Source organism: Somniosus microcephalus, chromosome 12 (assembly GCF_052327205.1).
Source record: "Somniosus microcephalus isolate GS21.2 chromosome 12, FLI_Smic_1.0, whole genome shotgun sequence".
NCBI classification, from domain to species: Eukaryota; Metazoa; Chordata; class Chondrichthyes; order Squaliformes; family Somniosidae; genus Somniosus; species Somniosus microcephalus.
Genome location: NC_140998.1, coordinates 86,391,562 through 86,413,649, shown reverse-complemented (window position 1 = coordinate 86,413,649; position 22,088 = coordinate 86,391,562). Strand labels below are relative to the sequence as shown.

Genomic DNA, 22,088 nt, shown 5'->3' with positions numbered 1-22,088 from the left:
AACCTGTCGTTGCTAGCGGCAGGCAGCGCCACTGAATATCCAGTCCGGGGCGCTAAACACTCGACTGACGTCACAATCTGCCGGCGCAGGAGATCGTGGCGGTAGTGTTTAGCGCTGCCGCAAAATGTCTAGTTAATTTCGTGAGCGGCGCAAACATCGCTGCGCACGGGCGCTAGTTGCTTTGCGCCCCATTAGCGCCCTCTTAAGGCGCTAACGGGAGGCGCAAACCAATTGACTTTTCCCCCCAAAGTCTTTATAGAATTCCTTTTGTAGAAACGTCTAACTAATTAATATTACAAATTTTTAAACTTCACTGCTGGCTCTATTTTGACAACAGAGGGTCTGTAATCTCAAAATACTCCAACAAGTGTTTTATAATTTTATCCTTTTGTAACTGATTTTCTTGTGATAAATACATAATATGATGTTGACATATTTTATTATGTAAACATGTTATATAATAGAATTTAAGCTTTACTTGTGTTGCAAATTTCCAATATCTTTGAGTACAATTTTTCATACTAATATAATTCAACGTACTTGCAGGAAAAATATTGTACCAGAATTATAATGAATCAACACAATCTGGTCTATAACCAGAAACATTACAAACTGAACAAACTGACACCTCAAGGGTGTTATGGGAGGAAGACTCTGACACAGACATTCACACCCTTTATTTTGCAAAGCTAATTTAACAGATATGTACTAATAAAGCTTGTGAATGACTAAATCCCTTACTGCAAAAAACACCAATGATGTATGTGATAAATACCATGCATTACCTCAAAGTGTTTGTGATGTACATTCGCTGACATCATAACATAGGGGTCTTAGGTGGCTCTTTCACTGGAAATTTAAGGTTTCCATAAAGGAAAAAATCAAATAATGGATTTTATTTTTAATAAGCATAAAAAAGGAGGGCATTTAAGATGGAAGCATAATTCAAAAGTTCAGATGATACTAATAAAGTACCTGAGCTCTTTATGTTACACTAGCTGGAGTGCCCGGCGGTGCCGAGGGTTTTTTTGAGGGAATGTTGTTATGAAAAAAGTAGAAATAATTTATATATATATATATATATAAATAAATGAGTTTGTCTGTCTGTCTGTGTGGGAAGGAGAGAGAGAGAGAGAGAGGGAAAGAGAGAGGGAAAGAGAGAGGGAAAGAGAGAGGGAAAGAGAGAGGGAAAGAGAGAGGGAAAGAGAGAGGGAGAGGGGGAAGGAGGGAGAGAGAGAGAGAGAGGGGGAAGGAGAGAGAGAGAGAGAAAAAGGGGGAAGGAGAGAGAGGGGAAGGAGAGAGAGAGAGATGGGGGGAGAAGAGAGACTGGGGGGGAGAGAGAGAGAGAGAGAGAGAGAGAGAGAGAGAGAGAGAGAGAGAGAGAGAGACTGGGGGGGGGGAGAGAGAGAGAGAGCGAGAGAGAGAGAGAGAGACTGGGGGGATGAGTTTGTCTGTGTGGGAAGGAGAGAGAGAGAAATTCCTGAATCAATACTAATGAATCAAAAATTTCCTCACCTCCATTACCATTTTTTTTAGCTTCAGGCCCGGCCTGTCTTTAATGGCCGCCACTCACCTCAGCTCCCGCTTGGCAGTTTGAAGGATTAGGCCCCGCCCACAAACGCCCCCAGTGCCCCCAAAGGATTGGTCAAGCATCACGTCACTCAACGCTAATGAGCGGTAGGATTGGTCAACCACTAATGAACGGATTTTGTCCGTTTTTTGAAATTTTTTTGTATACTGTCCAAACAATTTTTGTCTGACAAAAAAGTAAATATGCCTATGACACTCCCCTAATCATAAGCTTTCTTTTGATATAACATATGTGTAGGTACGCTCTATAACTTTAGAGTGATGCCCGGACATATACACAGACAGACACACAGACACCACGATCCTTTTATATATATAAAAAGATAAGATAGATAGAAAATTATATACAGGATGTTATTAAACCCTTGATTTTATTACTTCTTTGCAACTTCCTCCTACATACCCACCAGTCTATTCATTCATAGTTTAGATACGGTGCTTCCCCCCCCCCTCCCCACCCCCCAATTTTATGCCATTGTTGTCCCTATAAACTGCAAATTCTTTTGCTATAATTCTGTACCACATTCATTGTGGGGTAGCATTTATGCCATCACATCTCCATTGTTCTTTTTTTACCAGCTGTCTACAATGCATTCAGTTTATGACGAAAACCATTTTTATAAACAGAAGCAAGGAGACAAATTATATATGCAAGTTAAAATATTCTCCTGCATTATAAATAAATCTTTTTATCAAATAATGTAACACAGTATTTCTTTTCTCCTAACTAACAGATGGTCGGGGAATAAACTACAGATGTGAATAGGTATCTTGTGGATTTTTAGGCTTGTAACTACATTCATGACTACAGATGCTGGAAATCTGAAATTAAAACAGAAAATGCTGGAAACACTCAGCAGGTCAGGCAGCATCTGTGGAGAGTGGAAGGTATAGTTAACGTTAATCGCCAAGAAAGGTCATTGACCTGAAACATTAACCCTCCTTTCCTCTTTACACAAATTCTACCCTAGTTGGTGAGTGTTTCCAGCATTTTCTGTTTTAATTTCATAATTTTACTACTCTTATCGATACTCAGGACAAGTACCTGACGTTGACCAGCCATTATTCTATATAGAATTCCAATGTAGCTTTTTGCATTTGTTACTCAAATTCCTTAACCTGTATTTGCAGTAAAGGGTTGCAATTTCTAACAATGTGCTTGTCATTGTGTCATTACCTGTAGAATGCCATGCATTTCCCTCTTCAGTCTACCAAGGTCATGCAGCACATCAGTGGCTTTCTGTACAGCTGGGCTAGCTTTGCTAGTCGCTGATCCAGAACCCCTAGAGGGGGCTACAAAGGCTGTAAACGATTCAGTCAGCGGGTTGCCAGAGCTAAAAAGAAGCAAATGACATTCACCATCTGAAAACTGACATCAGTTGCATACTGATATATATTAACCCCTTACAGACTAGTGCATTTTTTAATGTGGAATTATGATCCCCAAAAACCATGCTAACAGTAGTTAGTGAATGACTAATGAGCATCAACAGTGCAAGAATTTTTTTTTTTTTTTTAGCATTACTGTAGAATAAAGATGCCCAAAATCAGTTATTAGCATGCTGTCCAGTTATATTTATTGAAAAAACTTCGCTAGAGGATCATTCTGCTAACACTGGAATTGTTTAATAGCCTTTTGACCATTTTTACAGTTATCTTGTCTAATTAGTAAACTCAATCTTTGTCAATAACGTCCTAATACATACAATACAGATGCTATGTTAAACACCCTTCTAATGTATTGTATATTTTAAGGCAAATTACTAGTAATAGATGTTCATATTGTGTCATGTCAGCTTGTTGTAGATGGATATTTAATTTACTATACTGCACAAAGTGTCGAGCTTAGAAACCATTTTGATCTTAAATCTTATAACAATCTAGATCAACAGCCTTGACTGAACAATTATCTTTGTTTTAAACAGGTGAACAATATAAAACATTATTGTCACGTTAACCTGTCTTTTCTCTTTCAGGTGCGAAAGGATTTTCTGTGCATTTCCAGTATTTTCTGTTTTTAATAATCAAAATAACTGAGAATATTTTATGAAGTAAATTCAACAAAACAGAGTAAGAGCAGCTCAGCTGCTGATAGCATTAAGAATGGAATGGTGTACAAAGTGAAATAAATGCTCACTTGAGGACCAACTTTAAAATGTAAAGAGAGTGGGGAGAGGCCTGGTGGCTCACACAATAACAAACAAACACTGTGCCATAGAGAGGTAAGATGTACATCTATGCCCAGTTTCCTGCATTTCAAATTCCTGCTCTCTGCCAGACCTTGGCAGAAGGCACTGATTACCTGCACTGCACTTGCACATTTCCCAGGAGTCCATTATTAAGCAGTACTGCAGATAACTACAACTAGCTTCTTGTTTGGGATTGGTGGGGGGAGGAGCCAAGGAGATTGAGGGGAAATAAGGCATAAATGAGGAAATAGAATTTAATTTGAACCTCTGCAAAACCAATGAGCAGTGTAAAGAACGTCAGGAATCATTCACAATGCCTGTCCAAATACGCTTGTCTTTCACTTTAATGTATTTTCCCTCCTTTATCTTTAACGGGGAAATCAAGTTAAAGATAGGCTTGCAAAAAGTACCAAGCTGTACTTTGCATATTTGCAGAAACAGTGTTTCTTCTCTGCTACAATATACAATATGTAACCAAAAGGGATACAGATATTTATTTAATGCTACACATATGAATATGAATGAAGGTTCACAAATATAAGTGAGGCTCATCAGTGCAAATCAATCACATACACCAATCGTCTGCCTGTGTTTATTTGTCACAACGTTCCAATTTTCATCCTGGATGCTTTGTGTGTGCATTCCAAAGAAGAAAAATGGATTTATGTGCACAGAATGAAAACATTCCTGGCAGTTTCGACTGATAGCTTCAGCAACAAATTGTCATTTCACAGATTCTGTCAGCATGCCCCCACAGTGCGACCTGGATATTTTCACACTGAGCCGGTTGGAGGATTCAAAGGTCAGACTTCAAAAGTATTATTTGCCTTCGAAAAAAATGAAACGAATGCAGCAGAATTTAAATCAAGCTGAGACATGGGCAGACAAGTCTGCTAGGAGTATAAATCACCATCATTGTATGTTGGTTTGTCTCAGGTTTTGTACAAAGTATGAAAGCAAAAGTTCTCAGATAAAAAAAACTGAGATTAGGGCATGTTTTCCCCCGTTTTAATCATTGGCAGAACTACATATGCATTTCTTGAAGACACTTTGACCTTTTAAGCCATGGAAATGTCAGCAGCCATCTCCTGCTAAAATCTTCAAAGGCAAAACCTTTTTCCAATAGTCCCTTAACTCAATCCATCGATACCAATGCCCTGAAGTCTATGGTGTACTCAAGTTGGTAATGCCTGACTGCTCAGAATAAAAATTTACTAATGCATGTTTTTCCTTCGTTCTCAAGCCAATGGTTTACAACTGACCTCAGGACCCAATCCCATCTATCACACTGATGCAAAAGAATCATTAACGTCGATGGTATTCAGTTACAGTCACATTTTGTACCAAGAAAACAGCCACTTGGATTACTCATGAACTTTGAACTGTACCTAATGAAACAATCAGCTGTTTCTTTTTTCAATTCTGTCTCAATTAGAAAGCACACTTGCCTTTTCTGAATTAAATAGGCAGCTTCCTGACCACTGCAATTTGTTAGCTCTGTATTGTTTCTCTTAACCTTGAAAATTTCTGGGGCACCAGTGGCTCAGGAAGTTTATCCAGTAGTAGCAGCACCACAGAGATCAGGAAGTAAATACAAGTTTGATTCCACAGTCTGTGCTCAGCTAGCTGATCTAAATCAGAATGATGAGAGAGGCCTTCGCGGCCATAGGTTATGAAGGAGAAAATTGACCATAGCTGTACAGTGACTTTTGTTGGAATTCTATGTGCATGGTTGCCAATGAGGACAAAATTGGATTGGGTATAGTGCCCCCTTCCCCACTGCAGTTGAATAGCTTGCTAGCATTAATTGTTGAAGCTCACAAATAAATAATGGCCACTTAGATTAGGTCCCAGAGGGTGTCTGGTGCCCATTGAACTGTATTCCAGCGAGTAGGCAATGCGTTCAGGAGAGGAAAGCGGAAACAAATGTGTGAGAAAAAATTTTTAAACATTTTTTTTTATTTAGTCTGCATTCTTTCCCATTTATGTTCAATTATCTCTTTTGAGACTGATTAAATCGCATGTTTTAAACAGCTGAAAACTGTTATTCAATAACCTGATTTTACCAAGTCAGTTGCAGGCAACAAAATATTCAACGCTGCAATATTTTTGCCTGCCCTTTCCCATTCATTTATTTTTGTACACAAGAACCCAGAAGGTATCAGTGTATTGCTATGGAAATCTGATTGAAGCCAGCGCTATTCAATTCCCCTGCAAATGGTAAACAGCTTTTGCCTCAGGGGAGTTTCCATTCGGAGTCAGAAGCAGCTTCCAATAACTGTCTCGAATGTGCCTTGCAATCCTCTGTACACAATTTACTCACTGCATGTTAAATGGTTCATCAGTCAGCGAATCTGGGTTTTAGGTCCTGCATATCATATTACACTTTACTTCAGTCACTAAAAACATTTTGTTGATGTATGCTGTATACCTAGGCAGCAAACAGATGTTAGGCTGAAGCCATTAGCTCTGCAAAACTCATCACACAATCGCTCTTTGGTTGGCCTACATAAACTAAATTTAGACAGTGGCAATATACAAACTAGACAATATGCTGTTACGTGTCTCAGTGTACCTGCAAAATCAAAGCAATTTAAAATTAATCTAATGAAAAATGGAGCTGCTCAGGAGCTATCTGGAAACATTGGACTCTTTGAAACCTGAATTTGATTCTGTCTTGACAGACATGTGCGCTTGCTCTCTCCGGTAAGAAGATTTCAGACATAAGATAACAAAATTACCTGGTTGGGTTGGAGGCAAAATTTTTCCCCCATTGTCATAACTGTCAAAGGAAAAAGGGTTACCTCAAACATTAGAGAGAGTCCTAAAGAAAGCATTCGCAAATCAGTAAAGCATAAGACAAAAGTAGGCAGCCATGATACAATAAGACAAAAGGAATGTTTAGAAAGTGCCCAAAGGGGAGAAGTCTACAAAAACCTTGTGTAAACAAAGCATGCTTTTGTGACTTGGATTAAAAACCAATGCAAGGTGATATTATTATATTCCTCTTTACTGTCTTCTTTGTGAAGTAAATTTAGGTTGAAACTGCAGACTACATGCAGTTAATTCACTGTGATGTCATCCTGCTCAAAATTCACTGCAGGAAAGAGCAGAGCCACCTATGTACAATATTGCAAGCTGGATTCCTTCAAAACACAGCCGCACATAGTTCAAGACATGTGGGAAAGTTTTAGCTAATTCATATGTGGGCTCACGTTCCTCTTTATATAACCATGGATAATATAAAAATAAGGTCAAAACATTTTTTCCTTAGGCAGGATTTGAATTTTATCGAGTCCAATCCTTAAACACTGCATTGAAAGTGAATGGTTTTATATGTGAAATCTTTTTTCAGAGCCAGAGTAGGATTTGACTTCAGTAGAATTTGTTTTAAATAGGTTACGTTATAAAGATGTTACAAGAATACACAGAAAATTCTTCTACAATATTATGGCTTTAGGTTTGGCAACAAGCTGCTGAATTACATTGTTAAATATGTTGTCTTAGCAGATGACTCAGCAAGTTTATCCAGCGAGTATCTGAGCTGTACAACAACAACTTGTATTTTTATAGAGTCATAGAGTTATACAGCACAGAAAGAGGCCCTTCGGCCCATCGTGTCTGCGCCGTCCATCAAGCCCTGTCCAATCTAATCCCATTTTCCAGCATTTGGTCCATAGCCTTGTATGCAATGGCATTTCAAGTGCTCATCCAAATGCTTCTTGAATGTTGTGAGGGTTCCTGCCTCTGCCACCCTTTCAGGCAGTGAGTTCCAGACTCCAACCACCCTCTGGGTGAAAAAGTTCCTCCTCAAATCCCCTCTAAACCTCCTGCCCCTTACCTTGAATCTATGCCCCCTTGTTATTGACCCCCCTACTAAGGGGAAAAGTTCCTCTTTATCTACCCTATCTATGCCCCTCATCATTTTGTACACCTCAATCAGGTCCCCCCTCAGCCTTCTTTGCTCCAAGGAAAACAACCCCAGCCTGTTTAGCCTTTCTTCATAGCTGAGGCGCTCCATCCCAGGTAACATCCTGGTGAATCTTCTCTGCACCCTCTCCAAAGCAATCACATCCTTCCTATAGTGAGGCGACCAGAACTGCACACAGTACTCCAGCTGTGGCCTTACCAGCGTTTTGTACAGCTCCATCATAACCTCCCTGCTCTTATATTCTATGCCTCGGCTAATGAAGGCAAGTATCCCATATGCCTTTTTAACCACCTTATCTACCTGTTCCGCTGCCTTCAGGGATCTATGTACATGTACACCAAGGTCCCTCCGACCCTCTGTACTTCCTAGGGTCCTACCACTCATTGTGTATTCCCTTGCCTTATTTGTCCGTCCAAAATGCATCACCTTGCACTTTTCAGGGTTAAATTCCATTTGCCACTTTTCCGCCCATCTGACCAACCCGTTTATATCGTCCTGTAGCCTGAGGCTTTCCTCCTCGCAATTTACCACCCAACCAACGTGTCATCTGCGAACTTACTGATCATACCTTTTACATTCTCATCCAAATCATTTATGTAGATCACAAACAGCAAGGGACCCAGCACTGATCCCTGAGGTACCCCACTGGACACAGGCTTCCAGTCACAAAAGCAACCTTCGACCATCACCCTCTGCCTCCTGCCACTCAGCCAGTTTAGGATCCAACGTGCCAAGGCACCCTGGATCCCATGGGCTCTTACCTTCTTGACCAGTCTCCTATGCGGGACTTTGTCAAAAGCTTTACTGAAGTCCATGTGGCACGGTGGCATAGTGGTTAGCACTGTTGCCTCACAGCGCCAGGGACCCGGGTTCGAATCCGGCCTCGGGTGACTGTCTGTGTGGAGTTTGCACATTCTCCCAGTGTTTGCGTGGGTTTCCTCCGGGTGCTCCGGTTTCCTCCCACAGTCCAAAGATGTGCGAGTTAGGTTGATTGGCTATGATAAATTGACCCTTAGTGTTAGGGGGATTAAATACATGGGGTTACGGGGATAGGGTGGGATATGTGTTGGTGTAGGGGTTACGGGGATCGGGTGGGATATGTGTCGGTGCAGGCTCGATGGGCCGAAATGGCCTCTGTCTGCACTGTGGGGATTCTGTGATACCACAGCCACAGCATTTCCCTCATCCACACACCTAGTCACCCCCTCGAAAAATTCAATCAGATTGGTCAGACATGATTTACCCTTGACAAAGCTATGCTGACTATCCCCGATTAATCCTTGCCTCTCCAAGTGGAGACTAATTTTGTCCCTCAGAATTTTTTCCAATAATTTCCCTACCACAGATGTTAGGCTCACTGGCCTGTAATTCCCTGGTTTATCCCTGCTACCCTTCTTGAATAATGGTACTACGTTAGCTGTTCTCCAGTCCTCTGGTACATCCCCTGTGGCCAGAGAGGTTCTGAAAATGTGTGTCAGAGCCCTGCAATCTCCTCCTTTGCCTCACACAGCAGCCTGGGATACATCTCGTCCAGGCCTGGGGATTTATCCACTTTTTGGCCTGCTAAAACCGCTAGTACCTCCTCCCTCTCGCTGCTAATATGTTCAAGTATATCACAGTCCCCTTGCCCGATTTCTATGTCTACATCGTCTTTCTCCATAGTGAACACAGATGCAAAAAATTCATTTAAAACCCCGCCTACATCATCTGGCTCTACACACAGATTGCCACTTTGGTCCCTAATGGGCCCTACCCTTTCCCTGGTTATCCTCTTGCCCTTAATATACTTATAAAACATCTTAGGATTTTCCTTTATTTTGCTCGCCAGTGTTATTTCATGGCCCCTCCTCGCTCTCCTAATTTCTTTTTTTAAGTATGCCCCTGCACTTTTTATACTCCTCTAGGGCTTCCTCCGTCTTTAGTCTTTTGTAACTGCCAAAAGCCCCCTTTTTTTCCTAATGCATTTTTGTATATCCCTTGTCATCCAAGGTTCCCTTTGTTTGTTGGTCCCCCCCTTGACCTTTACGAGAACATGTTGGCGTTGTACTCTCTCTATTTCGGGAGCCAATGTAGGTCGGTGAGCACAGGGGTGATGGGTGAACGGTACTTGGTGCAAGTTAGGATGCAAGCGGTAGAATTTTGGATGAGCTTAAATTTACGGAGGTTGCAAGGTGGGAGGCCGGCCAGGAGAGCATTGGAATAGTCCAGTCTAGAGGTAACAAAGGCATGGAGGAGGGTTTCAGCAGCAGGTGAGCTGAGGCAGGGGCGGAGTCGGGCGATGTGACAGAGGTGGAAGTAGATGGTCTTGGTGACGGAGAGAATATGGGGTCGCAAGCTTAGCTCAAGGTCAAAAAGATGCCAAGGTTGCGAATGGTCTGGTCAACATCTATACATCAACTTGCACTTATACAGTTCTTTTAACATAGCAAAATGTCCCAAGGTGTTTAACAAAAGGGACAGCTGGGAAGCTAATTTCAATCCCTGGCCTGTGCTGAGGTTGCTGTTCCCAGCCAAGGTGGAAACAGAGCCACTGTGTTTGGTCTCAAGTAGGGGAGGAAAGTGGACAGGGTTCTCGCTCCTAGTCACTAGCCAGTGATTCCTGCTGAAAAGTGAATCCATGTGGGTGGTCAGGGGAGGAGGGAAGTGGAGAACATTGGTGAGAAAAAAAACTATTTTGTCTGTATAGAATTTCTCTTTGACTAGTACTGTACATCCTAATTGACATTTTAAATGTCATTCATTATGATAAATTGACACTGATGATGATGTACTGTTCAGCACCTACACTACTACACTGTAAAGACAAAAGTAGTGGACACACAATAAGGAATAGTGGCTATCTAGTTTTTATTTTCCTAGAAGCTACAGAATGTTTTCCTCAACAGTAGAATAAACGGGCACTGATGGCTTCTATTGTTTTTAATAGGATGTGTGGGATTATTTTCTTCAAAAATATAGTGTTCATTTTTAATTCAATTTTGATGTTAATTATTACAAGCACAGAGAGCACTTCATTACTCTTGATCATTTTCTGTGTTATTTGTCCCTCTTCTGACCCGACTACCCGCCATTTTGAAAATTCCTTAAGAAGGGATCAAATGTTTAATTCACAATACAATCTTAGTCCAAATTCCACCACTTTCACCAGCAAGTCACGGAGACAGTACAAATGTTACCTCTGGGACTCTAAATAACTACAAACAGCATTAAACTGTCTTTCCAAATTCAATGTCAGCTGGATGGAGAAAAAAGCAATTCTACACAGCAGGCTGCACAGGTAGTACATGAATATGGCTGATTTATAGCAGAGATACAGCAAGGTCCAGACTAAAAATTAATTTCAGTTATGATGCTCACACTCATGAGATTTTTAAATTTTACATTCATTTGTGAGGACACAAGTTCATCACACAGAAAATATTAAAACACATGTTGTGTAACTACTATTACTAACTGCAGACCACAAGCTCCTCATACATCTGGAAGAACTTGCTAAGAGTCTGAAAGTAATTTAAGTTCCACTTGATTTTCCTAAATTCAGGCCAGTTTTGGATAACAGCTGCTTGTGAACAGTCTTTTACAAATATGCATTTAATGAAAATACACATGCATCATTAACAGTCACATGGATTTTTAAACAGGAACTATCATGAATACACAATATTTCCCTTTTAAAATAACAGACAACCCCTCGTGTTACTTTGTTTTTGGTAGAATGCATTATTTTTTTCCAGCTCCCACCAGAGACACTGCCCCATGGCTCTTGATTCTATCCCTGTTCCCAGCTGCTTGTTCAGGTTGAACCCAATGGTTCACAACCTGTATGACCCTAAGCTGAGCTTAAAATCCCATAACCAGCCTATCACTGAGATTGGCTACATCAACTTCGATAACAATGCCCCTCTACCCCCACTGCTGAGATCCTCATTCACAATTTGATAACCGCCAGGCTCAACTTCTCCAGCACAGTCCTCATTGCTCCCCCCCCCCACCCACCATACATAAACTCTAATTCATCCAGACTCTACTGCCCACATCCTATCTTGTACCAGCTCCTGCTTTACCCATTATACCAGTTTCACAGATATCCACTGCTTCCCTGTCTCAGTTGTATTGATTTCAAAAATTTTGTCCTCATCTTCAAATTTCTTTACTATCCTACCTCTACGATTTCCTCCAGCCCCATTTCTTAGTTTGCACCCTCCTCTCTTGCAGCCATTTTCCCTCCTTTCCACCAGAAGAGGAAATCTTCAGCCGCCCATGAATTCTCTTCCAAATTCCCTCCACCGTGGTACATTTCTCCTCACCTTCACACACCGACTCAAAATTGACACTTTCAAACTTGCCTTCAGTCACCTCCCCTAACTTTTACTTCCAATTCCTGCTCAGTGGCCAACTCCCTCCCTCATTACAACAGTGGCTACACTCTAAAAGTACTTCATTGGCAGTAAAGTGCTTTGCGACGTCTGGTGATTGTGAAATGCGCTATATAAATGCAAGTCTTTCTTTCTTTGTGAAGCACCTTTAGACACTTCACTGTGTTGGAAGATGCTGGATAAGTTCAAGCAGTTATTACAGACCCAACATGATCCTTTCCAAGAAGGATTAACACAAAAAAATGTCATTTATGTGCAAATAACTGGCACATTTCATCGCTATATCTAAAAAGAAACCCATTATTTTTAAAGAATACTGTACCATAAAGCACCCATATACGTTTTGAGATCATAAAATATTACAGCATAATCAAGTTTTTACTGGTATTTTTCACCATATGAACCCCGAGTTGAATCTCACCCTCATGTTCACTCCCCATACCATTTAGCATTCTTCTTTTTCTAGCAACTATCTGATTCCTTTTTTTAAAAGTTTACGGATTCTGCTTCAATAATGACTTTGGCAGAAAATTGCAAATTCTAACCAACCTCTGTGCAAAGATTTTTTTTTCTAATTTTCCCTTGAATTCTCTTTCTGGTTACCTTAATGGGCCAGAATTTGTGGTGGGTAATAACGGCGAACTAACTGCGTTCGCCATTATTGCCCCTTTGAAACTGACCACAACTTCAGGATGTAGCACATACGCATCTAAATGCAGAAATCCTGAAGTTGTGGTCAGTCACTGCTCCGACACTGGCTGTGCTGTGGACCCCCACCACCAATAGCCGCCAATCAGTGTAATCAGTGAAACTGATGAAAACTTGGGCTTTTCCGCTGTAATATCGCTGTTACATACTCCATTAAATGTTACGTCTTGTTGGATTAGGTGTAACTGGGGTTCTAACAACGTTTGACTGCTAAACAAACCTTATGGCACTGAAAAACAAATTTTAATTTTGTGGAGTGCCAAATTTCTCCATTATGATAAAAATTAAAATTTTTAAGAAACTTATATATTTTTTTTTAAAGTTTGTTCATGATATTTCAGGTTCTACCTTAACCCCACGTGGGAACCCCAATCTTGGTTTTGCTCTCTGTAACATTTTCAAAAAGTCTGGATAAAAGCAGCTTCTCATTTCCTGGTTCCCTGTCTGTGAGAATTCTGCATTGTGATTGGCTGCTTAGATCACGCTAGGGAATTCCCACTGTAGAGCGCGTGATCTCTGTGGGCAGCTTTCTTCAGGGCCAGCAGCAAGTGCCTTTGCTTTGCCGCTGACTGCAAATTTCAGGCCAATATTATACACAACATATTTGTGACTTCAACAATGCGTAGTAGTTTACAAAAAGATTTGCGCATGCAGTATCCCAGTAATAGCAGTTGAGACAGTTGTTATCTTCCCTTTAAATGCCAGCAGCTGCTGATCAAAGTATGTAATGAGAGCTGTAAATTGTCAACATTTTGCTAGATGGGAGGTACCGTCCATCACAGAAATACCGACATTGGAGCAGCTAACCACTTGTCCACTGCTCCCAGATATCACATAATCATAGAATGATATGGCACTGAAGGAGGCCAGTCGGCTCATAGTGAAGGAGGCATGAAGAGATAGGAAGACAGTCAAACAAATCAATTCTAAGACTGCTGAGGTAGCTGGTCTTGATTGCCCTCAGCATGCCTAGGGTAGGGAGAGGAAAATTGGCCAGGATTCCTGCTGCTTAATGCTACCCTTTGTGGATCTCAAGTGAGGACAGGATCGGGTCCAGCTATAATGTCCCTTACTGTGTAAACACTCATCGTTATGGCTAACTCATGAATAATGGCCTCTTGAGTGAGGGACGGGAAGGATCCCAGCAAGGAGACACCACCTTCAGGAGCGATGAAGACAGGAGAAAATTGTCAGAAAAAATATAAAATAACTAAAATGGAGATGATGTTGCTGCCCCTTTTTCTTCAAAATTCTTGCACGAGACACCCTAATACTTATTGCATTCTGTACAATACCAACTGTAAATTGTGCTAGTGTTTGTTTTAACATATTTTAAAATGTAGCTACAGAATTCTAGAGATCAAGCGCACTCTAGTATGGATTCTAACTACTGAAAAACTTTTTAAAAAAGTAAGTCAAAACGCAAAAGCTATTCACAGTGAAGTTCATTGTAGTTCATCAGCTCCAGGCTACCAGATTTAAGAAGTTAGCTACCCATTTGTCTGTTTTAATTTCAAAATGTGATGAAATATCACCATTTTAGCAGCTAAAGATTTAGGACAAACTTTTGTTGTCCAACTAACAAACTTTATTCACTTTAGCTACAATCATTTTCTAGTCATCTACAAATCTGGCAAATTGCTAAACCTGAAATCAATGTCAATGGAAACATTCTTCTATCCTTGATACAAGTCACGCAAAAGTTACAGCACATATAAGCTTACTTTTCCCTTCCCATCTTCTACAGACCAAACCCAAAGAACACTATATAGTTAAAATGCTCTTATCTCAAACCGTGCTCATTTTTCAGTGTGTATCATACAAAAGCTTACAATGCCGACACAGCATCCTCTTAATCCGCAGCCCCCTCCCCCACCCACTTGCCCACTCCTTCCCAAATACAAAGAACTACTTATTGGTAAAATAACAAACAAGTTCTTAAAACTTCATCATTCTTTAATGATTGAGAATTTAAATCAATGCGATTCTTCCCCTTCACCACCGCCTCCACCAGGGATATCTTTTTTTAAATAATTTTATTTTATAAATAACTGGACTGGCACATACCAAACTAAACTGGTCCTAGCTCTCTCCATGTTATTATTGTGTCTGTTTCTGAAGGACATCCTGAATGAGAACCTGAGTCACACTGCATGTTTATCAAAAAATCAACATTTACTCTGCTTCAAGATGGTGGACCTAACAAAGGCCCTGGAATGGGTCCAATAAACTACATTTTGTTTTTGTCTATGAGAGCTTGAAAAATATACATATGAATTTTTTCAAATTAACTTCAGAATCATGATAATTATCATAAACAATGCACTATTACTGCATGTTAATATAATGAGTATAATTCAGGACAGAAATGGAATATTCAATTTTTCCCAGCAAGAATGTTCTATTAACAAAGCAACGTCTTGTAATAAGTTCTGCTAACAGTACATGACTCTACAAAAAGTGCACAGCAGAGGCAAAGAATTCTAGCGCTGAATTTCAGCAACCAATATGATGCTTTCAAGGGTGAGTACATTGCTGCCCAGAAACTAAGATAACATCAATGCAGGAGTACAACCAGTAACACATTAGGGGTGAAATTCGGTGCCTTTGCACCTCCCGTTAGTGCTCCCAGGGGTGCTAATGGGACGCAAATGACTTTGCGATCAGGCGCACCGCCAGCCTTTACCAAGATGGCGGTGATCGCGGGGCTGGACGGGAGGTGCCTAGCTCGGGCGTGGCTGGCGAGGAGAGGCCTGAGGCCTGCAGGCAGCTCATCCACCGCCGAGGGGGGGGAAAGCCCGAGTCCCCTTTGGAAAAGGATTTTTTTTTCTTTTACAACCAATTTTTTTTTTTTTGCTGCAAATCTATATTTCAAAATAAACACGCAGAAAGTGGGAAAAAGAAATGAATAGTTAGGAATCACGATGGCGGCCACTCACCTCAGGTCAGAAGGATTAGGCCCGCCCACACACGCAATGTGACGCAGCGATTGGTCAACCATCAGGTCACTCAACTGTAGGATTGGTCAACCATCATGTCACTCAACGCTATCCCCTGTAGGATGGCCCGCCCACACACGCAATGAACCTCCCCCCCGTGACGCACCGATTGGTCAGCCATCAGGTTAATCACCTGTACGATTGGTCAACCATCACGTCACTCAACGCTAATGAGCGGAATATTGCCGTTTTTTTAACCTTTGTTATATACTGTCGGAACAATTTTTGTCTGACCAAAAGGTAAATACGCCTATGAGAGTCCCCTAATGATAAGCTTTCTTTTGATATAACATATGTGTAGGTACGCTCTATAACTTTTGATTGTATAGCCGGACAGACAGAAAGACGGAAAGACAGAGGGAAAGACATACCGTTTTATCTATATATACTAGTTGGAGTGCCCAGCGGTGCCGAGGCTTTTTCGAGGGCATGTTGTTGTTGGAAGAGAGCGCGCGACTGGGGGGGAGAGAAGGGGGGAAGAGAGCGAGCGACTGGGGGGGGGGGGGGGGGGGGGGAGAGAAGGGGGGAAGAGAGCGAGCGACTGGGGGGGGGGGAAAGAGAGCGAGCGACTGGGGGGGGAAAGAGAGCGAGCGACTGGGGGGGGGGAAAGAGAGCGAGCGACTGGGGGGGGGAAAGAGAGCGAGCGACTGGGGGGGGGGAAAGAGAGCGAGCGACTGGGGGGGGGGAAAGAGAGCGAGCGACTGGGGGGGGAAAGAGAGCGAGCGACTGGGGGGGGGGAAAGAGAGCGAGCGACTGGGGGGGGAAAGAGAGCGAGCGACTGGGGGGGAAAGAGAGCGAGCGACTGGGGGGGGAAAGAGAGCGAGCGACTGGGGGGGGAAGAGAGCGAGCGACTGGGGGGGGGGGAAAGAGAGCGAGCGACTGGGGGGGGGGGGAAGAGAGCGAGCGACTGGGGGGGGAAAGAGAGCGAGCGACTGGGGGGGGGGGGAAAGAGAGCGAGCGACTGGGGGGGGGGAAAGAGAGCGAGCGACTGGGGGGGGGAAAGAGAGCGAGCGACTGGGGGGGGAAAGAGAGCGAGCGACTGGGGGGGGAAAGAGAGCGAGCGACTGGGGGGGGGAAAGAGAGCGAGCGACTGGGGGGGGAAAGAGAGCGAGCGACTGGGGGGGGAAAGAGAGCGAGCGACTGGGGGGGGGAAAGAGAGCGAGCGACTGGGGGGGAAAGAGAGCGAGCGACTGGGGGGGGAAAGAGAGCGAGCGACTGGGGGAAGAGAGCGAGCGACTGGGGGAAGAGAGCGAGCGACTGGGGGAAGAGAGCGAGCGACTGGGGGAAGAGAGCGAGCGACTGGGGGAAGAGAGCGAGCGACTGGGGGAAGAGAGCGAGCGACTGGGGAAGAGAGCGAGCGACTGGGGGAAGAGAGCGAGCGACTGGGGGAAGAGCGACTGGGAGAGAGCGAGCGACTGGGGGAAGAGAGCGAGCGACTGGGGGAAGAGAGCGAGCGACTGGGGGAAGAGAGCGAGCGACTGGGGGAAGAGAGCGAGCGACTGGGGGAAGAGAGCGAGCGACTGGGGGAAGAGAGCGAGCGACTGGGGGAAGAGAGCGAGCGACTGGGGGAAGAGAGCGAGCGACTGGGGGAAGAGAGCGAGCGACTGGGGGAAGAGAGCGAGCGACTGGGGGAAGAGAGCGAGCGACTGGGGGAAGAGAGCGAGCGACTGGGGGAAGAGAGCGAGCGACTGGGGGAAGAGAGCGAGCGACTGGGGAAGAGAGCGAGCGACTGGGGGAAGAGAGCGAGCGACTGGGGGAAGAGAGCGAGCGACTGGGGGAAGAGAGCGAGCGACTGGGGGAAGAGAGCGAGCGACTGGGGGAAGAGAGCGAGCGACTGGGGAAGAGAGCGAGCGACTGGGGGAAGAGAGCGAGCGACTGGGGGAAGAGAGCGAGCGACTGGGGGAAGAGAGCGAGCGACTGGGGGAAGAGAGCGAGCGACTGGGGGAAGAGAGCGAGCGACTGGGGGAAGAGAGCGAGCGACTGGGGGAAGAGAGCGAGCGACTGGGGGAAGAGAGCGAGCGACTGGGGGAAGAGAGCGAGCGACTGGGGGAAGAGAGCGAGCGACTGGGGGAAGAGAGCGAGCGACTGGGGGAAGAGAGCGAGCGACTGGGGGAAGAGAGCGAGCGACTGGGGGAAGAGAGCGAGCGACTGGGGGAAGAGAGCGAGCGACTGGGGGAAGAGAGCGAGCGACTGGGGGAAGAGAGAGCGAGCGACTGGGGGAAGAGAGCGAGCGACTGGGGGAAGAGAGCGAGCGACTGGGGGAAGAGAGCGAGCGACTGGGGGAAGAGAGCGAGCGACTGGGGGGAAGAGAGCGAGCGACTGGGGGAAGAGAGCGAGCGACTGGGGGAAGAGAGCGAGCGACTGGGGGAAGAGAGCGAGCGACTGGGGAAGAGAGCGAGCGACTGGGGGAAGAGAGCGAGCGACTGGGGGAAGAGAGCGAGCGACTGGGGGAAGAGAGCGAGCGACTGGGGGAAGAGAGCGAGCGACTGGGGGAAGAGAGCGAGCGACTGGGGGAAGAGAGCGAGCGACTGGGGGAAGAGAGAGCGCGACTGGGGGAAGAGAGAGCGCGACTGGGGGAAGAGAGAGCGCGACTGGGGGAAGAGAGAGCGCGACTGGGGGAAGAGAGAGAGCGCGACTGGGGGAAGAGAGAGAGCGACTGGGGGAAGAGAGAGAGCGACTGGGGGAAGAGAGAGAGCGACTGGGGGAAGAGAGAGAGCGACTGGGGGAAGAGAGAGAGCGACTGGGGAAGAGAGAGAGCGACTGGGGGAAGAGAGAGAGCGACTGGGGGAAGAGAGAGAGCGACTGGGGGAAGAGAGAGAGCGACTGGGGGAAGAGAGAGAGCGACTGGGGGAAGAGAGAGAGCGACTGGGGGAAGAGAGAGAGCGACTGGGGGAAGAGAGAGAGCGACTGGGGGAAGAGAGAGAGCGACTGGGGGAAGAGAGAGAGCGACTGGGGGAAGAGAGAGAGCGACTGGGGGAAGAGAGAGAGCGACTGGGGGAAGAGAGAGAGCGACTGGGGAAGAGAGAGAGAGCGACTGGGGGAAGAGAGAGAGCGACTGGGGGAAGAGAGAGAGCGACTGGGGGAAGAGAGAGAGCGACTGGGGGAAGAGAGAGAGCGACTGGGGGAAGAGAGAGAGCGACTGGGGAAGAGAGAGAGCGACTGGGGAAGAGAGAGAGCGACTGGGGGAAGAGAGAGAGCGACTGGGGGAAGAGAGAGAGCGACTGGGGGAAGAGAGAGAGCGACTGGGGGAAGAGAGAGAGCGACTGGGGGAAGAGAGAGAGCGACTGGGGGAAGAGAGAGAGCGACTGGGGGAAGAGAGAGAGCGACTGGGGAAGAGAGAGAGCGACTGGGGGAAGAGAGAGAGCGACTGGGGGAAGAGAGAGAGCGACTGGGGAAGAGAGAGAGCGACTGGGGGAAGAGAGCGACTGGGGGAAGAGAGAGAGCGACTGGGGGAAGAGAGAGAGCGACTGGGGGAAGAGAGAGAGCGACTGGGGGAAGAGAGAGAGCGACTGGGGGAAGAGAGAGAGCGACTGGGGGAAGAGAGAGAGCGACTGGGGGAAGAGAGAGAGCGACTGGGGGAAGAGAGAGAGCGACTGGGGGAAGAGAGAGAGCGACTGGGGGAAGAGAGAGAGCGACTGGGGGAAGAGAGAGAGCGACTGGGGGAAGAGAGAGAGCGACTGGGGGAAGAGAGAGAGCGACTGGGGGAAGAGAGAGAGCGACTGGGGGAAGAGAGAGAGCGACTGGGGGAAGAGAGAGAGCGACTGGGGGAAGAGAGAGAGCGACTGGGGGAAGAGAGAGAGCGACTGGGGGAAGAGAGAGAGCGACTGGGGGAAGAGAGAGAGCGACTGGGGGAAGAGAGAGAGCGACTGGGGGAAGAGAGAGAGCGACTGGGGGAAGAGAGAGAGCGACTGGGGAAGAGAGAGAGCGACTGGGGGAAGAGAGAGAGCGACTGGGGAAGAGAGAGAGCGACTGGGGGAAGAGAGAGAGCGACTGGGGGAAGAGAGAGAGCGACTGGGGGAAGAGAGAGAGCGACTGGGGGAAGAGAGAGAGCGACTGGGGGAAGAGAGAGAGCGACTGGGGGAAGAGAGAGAGCGACTGGGGGAAGAGAGAGAGCGACTGGGGGAAGAGAGAGAGCGACTGGGGGAAGAGAGAGAGCGACTGGGGGAAGAGAGAGAGCGACTGGGGGAAGAGAGAGAGCGACTGGGGAAGAGAGAGAGCGACTGGGGGAAGAGAGAGAGCGACTGGGGAAGAGAGAGAGCGACTGGGGGAAGAGAGAGAGCGACTGGGGGAAGAGAGAGAGCGACTGGGGAAGAGAGAGAGCGACTGGGGGAAGAGAGAGAGCGACTGGGGGAAGAGAGAGAGCGACTGGGGGAAGAGAGAGAGCGACTGGGGGAAGAGAGAGAGCGACTGGGGGAAGAGAGAGAGCGACTGGGGGAAGAGAGAGAGCGACTGGGGGAAGAGAGAGAGCGACTGGGGGAAGAGAGAGAGCGACTGGGGGAAGAGAGAGAGCGACTGGGGGAAGAGAGAGAGCGACTGGGGGAAGAGAGAGAGCGACTGGGGGAAGAGAGAGAGCGACTGGGGGAAGAGAGAGAGCGACTGGGGGAAGAGAGAGAGCGACTGGGGGAAGAGAGAGAGCGACTGGGGAAGAGAGAGAGCGACTGGGGGAAGAGAGAGAGCGACTGGGGGAAGAGAGAGAGCGACTGGGGGAAGAGAGAGAGCGACTGGGGGAAGAGAGAGAGCGACTGGGGGAAGAGAGAGAGCGACTGGGGAAGAGAGAGAGCGACTGGGGAAGAGAGAGAGCGACTGGGGGAAGAGAGAGAGCGACTGGGGGAAGAGAGAGAGCGACTGGGGGAAGAGAGAGAGCGACTGGGGGAAGAGAGAGAGCGACTGGGGGAAGAGAGAGAGCGACTGGGGGAAGAGAGAGAGCGACTGGGGGAAGAGAGAGAGCGACTGGGGGAAGAGAGAGAGCGACTGGGGGAAGAGAGAGAGCGACTGGGGGAAGAGAGAGAGCGACTGGGGGAAGAGAGAGAGCGACTGGGGGAAGAGAGCGAGCGACTGGGGGAAGAGAGCGAGCGACTGGGGGAAGAGAGAGAGCGACTGGGGGAAGAGAGAGAGCGACTGGGGGAAGAGAGAGAGCGACTGGGGGAAGAGAGAGAGCGACTGGGGGAAGAGAGAGAGCGACTGGGGGAAGAGAGAGAGCGACTGGGGGAAGAGAGAGAGCGACTGGGGGGGAAGGGGTAGAGGGGAGGGGGAGGAGAGGAGAGGGGGGGAAAGGGGATGGGAGGGGGCTGGAAAGGAAAGGGGAGAGGGGAAAGGGGAGGGGGGAAAGGAAAGGGGAGGGGGGAAAGGGAGGGGAAAAGGGGAGGGAGGGGAAAGGGGAGGGGGGAGGGGGTGGGAGGGGAGGGGGTGAAGGTGGGGGGAAAGGGGAGGGGAGGGGGGAAAGGGGAGGGGGAAAGGGGAGGGGAGGAAAGCAGGGGGAGAGGGGAGGGGAGTGGGTGGCGGGGGGGGGGGGGGAGGGGGGAGCCAGCAGACCCTCTCCCCTCTGCCGGCGTTGGCTCCGCTGAGCTCCGTGCCGCCCCACGCACTGACATGCCGAGCGCAGCGCCTCGGTCAGCCCGAGCCTTGAGACAGCCGATTGCGGCTGGCCGGGCCCGGTTGCCTTGGTAACCCTCCTCCCCTCTCCGCCTCCCGATCTCCGGGACCGGGCCCGAGCGGCTTGAAACGGCCGATTGCGGCTGGCGAGCCTGGTTGCCGGGGTAACCCTCTCTGCTCCCCCTCCCCTCCCGAGCCCCGCCCCCGCTAACCTGCTCGCTTCCCTCTGGCCGCGCTGTGTGGAGGTGCGCGTGCGCCGTGCAGTGCAGCACGAGCGCAAAGAGCTTGCAGTGAGCCCAGCCAGCCTTTACCAAGATGGCTGGCCGCTGGTTCGGAATCGGGCCCAGCGGGGGGGTGGGAGGAGCTTGCCACAAAACAATTGCCTCGGGTCCAGCATGGCTGGCAGCAGACGCCCAGGCTTCGAGGCCTACCTGGAAAAACGGGGAAAGGTAGGAAAATTTATGAGATTAGATAAAAGATTTAGAAAGTAATTAACTTTTTTTTTAAATATGTGTTTTAAAAGCAACTTTTTTTTTTTAAAAAGACGCAGAAAGCGGGAAAAAGAAATGAGAAGTTTGGAATCAAGATGGCGGCGACTCACCTCGGTTCAGAACAATAAGGCCCGCGCACACACACACCGATTGGTCGACCGTCAGGTCACCGAAGCATAGGATTGGTCAATCGTCCCGTCACTCGACTGTAG

General features: G+C 47.1%; 1 protein-coding gene across 4 annotated transcripts in view; it reads right to left on the bottom strand.

Moving 5' to 3' along the window:
* Nucleotides 1-22,088, bottom strand: part of kiaa0586 (KIAA0586 ortholog) — a 674,053-nt gene that overhangs the window by 409,930 nt on the left and 242,035 nt on the right. For all 4 annotated transcript variants that reach the window (XM_086003275.1, XM_086003276.1, XM_086003277.1 and 1 more), the window contains exon 10: nt 2,768-2,924. In XM_086003275.1, coding sequence (XP_085859401.1) covers nt 2,768-2,924 — 157 coding nt within the window. The remainder of the gene's footprint in view (nt 1-2,767; nt 2,925-22,088) is intronic.